The sequence below is a fragment of the Anneissia japonica genome, unplaced genomic scaffold, assembly GCF_011630105.1.
Source record: "Anneissia japonica isolate Jap-2015-1 unplaced genomic scaffold, ASM1163010v1 scaffold288252_len263706_cov166, whole genome shotgun sequence".
NCBI lineage: Eukaryota > Metazoa > Echinodermata > Crinoidea > Comatulida > Comatulidae > Anneissia > Anneissia japonica.
Genome location: NW_022703281.1, coordinates 142,913 through 148,717, shown reverse-complemented (window position 1 = coordinate 148,717; position 5,805 = coordinate 142,913). Strand labels below are relative to the sequence as shown.

Genomic DNA, 5,805 nt, shown 5'->3' with positions numbered 1-5,805 from the left:
GCACTGTAAGATCAGCTGTTAGTACTTATTATTTGCTGTAAAACAATTTTCTGAAATGATGACAGAATAATAATATTGATCAACTAATAAATAATGTTGATTGATAGATTTATTAATATGTGCTATAATCCATGTTTGCTAGGCTTCTTGACCAGTTATTGATATGCTCGTTTTGACCGTTACCCCGTGACGATCTTGTTCTTGTCTGAAATAGAACACAAATATTTAAATCATATACACATTTATTGACAAGCATCAACGTTTCGATACTAATTTTTATTCTTAAATAAATGAAATAACGTGAGGCATAGGGATTGGAGTTGTTTTAAGTCGGGAGAAAAAGTCCTGCTGTCACAATAATTGAACCATGGAGGTATAAAAATATTTTTATACCTCCATGATTGAACCCAGGGCATTTGGATAAGAAGGCAAGCGTCTTACCACCAAGCTCTTCAAACTTCCTGTTGTAGTTTATTACCTATCCGGGAATGTAGTAAAATTATCCAATCAGAACAGGGGGACAAGATACGCGTTTGTTCCTCAAAAATGTGTTTTGCCACAAACTCACGTAGTACGTACGTTTACGCTGTCGTTTTGTTTGACAATAAATAGGAGAAAATCTGAGGCGTTTTGACTGAGACGTAAAAAATACCCATACACCAGCAATTTTTGCCACAGTCATTTTTCAGTTACCCAATGGAAAGGGCTTTGCGGAAGGTCCATTCAGCAACATTTTGACGCAAACGTAAAAAAAAATATGCGTACACCAGACACCACAATCTGTCAATGTGAACCAATTTTATTCAGACTTATATGTAGTAAGAAAAAAAAACATGCATATGCAAATTGGCCAGAAGAAACAAACTAACATACGCAAACGTAGGCCTAATAAACATGTTTTTCGCTTCCAACTTTCTATCTAGGTCGCAGCTGCCACACCACTAAATCAAAAACAACTTAGCGAAATAGTCTGTACAATTGATACACAGACAGCAAAAATACGCACAAAGCCAAATAGTACAGGCTAAATGTGACAAAAATCCTATTTAACCTTAAACAAACTCTAATAAAAGGACTGTTTGCATATTCTTGTAGGCCTATAGTCATGAACAAATTTTTGCCACCTTTTTATAGTTGCGTTTACAAAATATTCAGGGTCAAAGGTCAGAATAGCTTTTATATAGCATGTTTCGGGTCATAAATCCTTAATTACTTCGTCTCAAAGCACGAAAATTGTGTCTACACTTAGATTGTTGGGGTCAACATTTATGGAAACATTTTTACCGCCTTCTAGTAGCGGTGTTGACTAAAAATTTAGGGTCAAAGGTCAGTGACCTTTATACAACTATGATCGTCATAACTCCTCAACCAGTTTACCTAGATGCACAAAAATAGTGGCTACACCTAGGTTTTTGGGATCAACATTTATTCAAATTTTTTTGCTACCTTCTAGTATCTGCGTTGACCAAATAATATTCTGGGTCCAAAGGTCAATGACCTTTATACAACATATGATGGTCATAACTCCTCAATTATGGGAAATTTTTGACGCCTTAGAGTAGCTGCGTTGACCAAATATTCAGTGTCAAAGGTCAGTATAGCCTTTATATAGCAAGTTCCATGTCATAAATCCTCAACTACTTGGTCTCAAAGCACGAACAATTGTGTCTCCACTTAGATTTTTGGGGTCAACATTTATGGAAACATTTAACCGCCTTCTAATAGATGCGTTGACTAAATATTTATGGTCAAAAGTCAGTGACCTTTATACAACTATGATCGTCATAACTCGACCAGTTTGTCTAGTTGCACAAAAATAGTGGCTACACCTAGGTTTTTGGGATCAATTTATTAAAGTATTTTTGCCACCTTCTAGTAGCTGCGCTGGCTAAATATTCCAGGTCAAAGGTTACTGACCTTTATCCAATATAATAATATGATGGTCATAATTCCTCAACCACTTGGTCCAGAAACACAAAAATATTGCCTACACCTATAGTAGGCCTGTTAAGCGAACCAATCCTTCAAATTGTGATAACATTCTGAAACTTGGCACAGTTATTCATTGGGGTATCAACAACATGGAATTGAAGGGTTGCCCAAAATTTGGTCAGGGGAAAGTGGCTATTTTGGATTTCAAAATGGTTGACCCCAAATTTTCACTTTTTAAGTATATCTCAGCTGAAAGGCACCTAAATTGTTCTGATTTTGGGGGCAAAGTATATGGTATTGGGGTCAACAAACATTGGTATAACTTACATTTCGATTGCATGGTGGCCATTTTGAATTCCAAGATGGCTGCCATTAAATTGCATTACAACGCATATCTGAACTTGTAGAGCCTCAATTACGGTGAATGTTATCGGGTTTATTAAACAAATATATGCAATTGCAAATACTGACTGAATAAATGTTGGCTCTTTTGAATTCAAAGATGGCCACCAAATACATGGTTTCAAGGCTTATCCTTTTATAACACCTTTATTACATGCAGTAAATATGGTGTAATTATTGGTCACAAGAAACATTTTGGATACAACCTCACTTATGATTTCTGATTTGGGAGACAAAGCCATTGTAATTGGCGTTAAGAAAACCTATTATATAGATATAACTTGTATTATGATTGCATGATGGCCACTTTGAATTCCAAGAGAGCCGCATTCAAATGAGTATGTCAATGCATATATCTTTAATAATTTTAGGGCTCGATTACAGTAAAATGGTGTATATTTTTGGAGTTTACAAGCATATTGATACAATATCCATTATGATTACATGGGGATCTTTTTAATTCCAAGATGGCTGTAATCTATCACCCGCTATACACTTTGGAATGTCTATTTTGCTCAATATGGTGTATGTTAGTACGTTTAATGGAATAAAGTGTGCACAAATTGATCAACCATCTGTGAACTCTATTAATGACACGACAATAACATAAATATGCTGTATCTCTATTACATATACACATTCTCATAGTTTCACATGTTATTTCTAAGCAAATAAACATAAACTATATTTCGTAATTATTAACATATGTTTAATGTTTACATAGATGAGCACAGACTTCTTGTAAGGTATTGTCTAACATTTTCCCCGGCAACCACACAACTCGGTACGTCTTAATCCATCTTTCTGCATTTGCAGCTTCCAAGTTCACAGTTTGGGCGGATGCAGGATTTGAAAGATTGGGTTCAAAACGTTTCCAAAAACACCTAAAATGAAAGGAGGTTGGGTCCTCCATGGAAAATTTCCCCCTTGAATCCGCAACTGTATGACTAACGCTCAGGTGACCTAGGGTTTTAAAACAAATCGTATATACTCGCGTATAATAGGACGTGGCTTAAAATAGCAAACTACGATCGAAAAAAGGGGGTCGTCTTATACGCACGACATTCATATTTTAGATTTGTATAATCATGTTCGTCTTATGTGCGGATCGTCCGTAACACGCGAACTGACTACTGTAGTGAAGCAACTAAATGTTGTATGAATGAAAGCAATTTTAAATACGGAAAAATACGATTTTGATGGTAAAGATTTAAAAACTCATAAAATGTTATTATTTGGAAGATTACCCTTGCATTTGGCTCCATTTATCCAGTTAGATGCAGTATCAGGACAACACAAAATTAGGAATTCCGACCATGAAACAGGGAGTCGTCTCATACGCCAGACATACAAATATCAACCAAAAATCTCCTAAATTCGGGGTCGTCCCACGGGTCACCTTATAGGACATACGCGAGTATATACGGTATACCGCTTATTATGTAACCCCTGCGGAAGTTCGGGTTCCAGTCACATAATCAACGGTTGGTTGTAACTCGCAAGACTGCTCGTGACAGATTCTACAAGTACGTGGTTGGCTGGGTTGTTTTGGTCAGAAAGGAGAAACTTTCTGTGAATTGATTCTCGAACGAGATAATGAAAGCTCTCTAATGACTCAAGCTACTGTATGACCGTTTTTGTGTTTTTGATAAAACCAATTTCTTCTAATTTTAAATACGTTTTCCCCTGAATTTGTGATAATTCGTTATCACACAAGTGCTAAATGCGTGACACATTTATGATCTAGCATGTGCTTCTGCAAAATGCGTGTTTCATCCAAAATCACATTGAAACTTAACGCGGGACTGTCCCGCACGATGCGTGACGGTTGGTAACTATGGCATAGATAACTGCCGGGCCCTATGTAAAATTGGTAAAAATGCACCTGATCGGACATAGAGACACTGAGCCTTTAGTGGGGTCTACTCAGGCGAAACTCTTAATGCTCATACATTCTGAGATATTTTAAAACAGATACGGCATTTCAGAAATATCTAAAAAATATTTTGTTTAAAAAATTCAAGAATATTGAGAACAAACTATGGTCAAGTTATATAAGCCTATATGTTATCGTTTAGGGCCTATTAAGCATTTCATGAATCTATGATATATTATAATATTGATAACATCAATAGAACATGTATAGGTGGAATTCTGTCCAACCCGTCGTGAAATGTAGGCCTACTGAATAGGCCTACTTAGTGCGTCTGAAAACACTTCTAAAAATAGTACTCGCCGCTACTTGGGCTCGAATTCAGACCTGGCCATCAGGTGCAAGTTCGGTGGTCTAGAGGTATGATGCCAGACTAGTGATCTGGAACTGGAGAACTGTGTTCGAGTCCCATTGGAGAACAACTTCCACACGCACTGATTATTCAGTACATTTTCACGACAAGTTGGGCAAAATTACACATATAGTCCCCCCTAATTGATTCTCCTGACGCAAATCCAGGTATTGTTTATTCCATCACGATAATAACAATTACCATTTAATAATAGAACAGTCATCTCGACCTACTTGCAGTGAAGTAAATCTAAAATGTATTCGTGAATTATGATGCTCTGAATTGTTTAAAAACGTACACAATAATAGTTAAACCAACTTTAAAATACCACAAACACAAATGTGCGTGACGATATTTCATTGCTTTAGATATGTGATTTCAAAAAGTATATTAGTGCATTACGCACTGAGTAGGCCTATTCAATACATATTCACGACAGGTTGGGCAAAATACATATAGGCCCCCTAATTGATTCTCCTGACGCAAATCCAGGTATTGTCTATTCCATCACGATAATAACAATTACCATTCAATAATACAACATTCATCAACCTACTTGCAGTGAAGTGAATATAAAATGTATTCGTGAAGTTATGATGATTTGAAGTGTTTAAAAACGTACACAATAATAGTTGAACCAACTTTAAAATACCACAAACACACATGTGCGTGACGATATTTTATTGCTTTAGAAATGTGATTTCAAAAAGTACATTAGTGCATCGTATGTAAGGGCTTGTTTTGTTGGGGTTTTTTTACTTGCAGCGTGTGGGAAATTAGTAATAGGTAAATTGTAATGAATATAATCAATATTATAGCCTCTAAAACCTAATATTATTGAAGGGTCCTTTTAAAGTTTAAATAGGATTTTTTAAAGTTATATCTTTAGATCATTAGACCAGATTAAACCTATTAAACGAGCCCCCAATACTGCACTGCCCATACCTACGCCAAGACTGGACCTGAGTATTATTAGTGGTTACATAACGTTTGCTATGCATACATCATGCGCTAGAAGTGGAAGACCATAATGTATTGGGAATGTACCTCTCTCTGGTAGGGCCTACAGTACAATCAGTGTAAAAGTGTAAGGTATAGGAGCGTGGATTTAAACATTTTCTTAATGGTAATGTTCAAAATAAGTGTCAAGGAAAGTAAGTATGATTGTTGAAAAAATGGTCAACAA

At 36.1% G+C, this 5,805-nt stretch overlaps 1 protein-coding gene across 1 annotated transcript in view; it reads right to left on the bottom strand.

Annotated features, from left to right (window-relative positions):
- Positions 1–6: 6 nt before the first annotated feature.
- The window catches only part of LOC117104378, a 68,988-nt gene continuing 63,189 nt past the window's right edge, over positions 7–5,805 (bottom strand). The window contains exon 51 of the mRNA XM_033245202.1: positions 7–205. Coding sequence (XP_033101093.1) covers positions 113–205 — 93 coding nt within the window. The 3' untranslated portion in view covers positions 7–112. The remainder of the gene's footprint in view (positions 206–5,805) is intronic.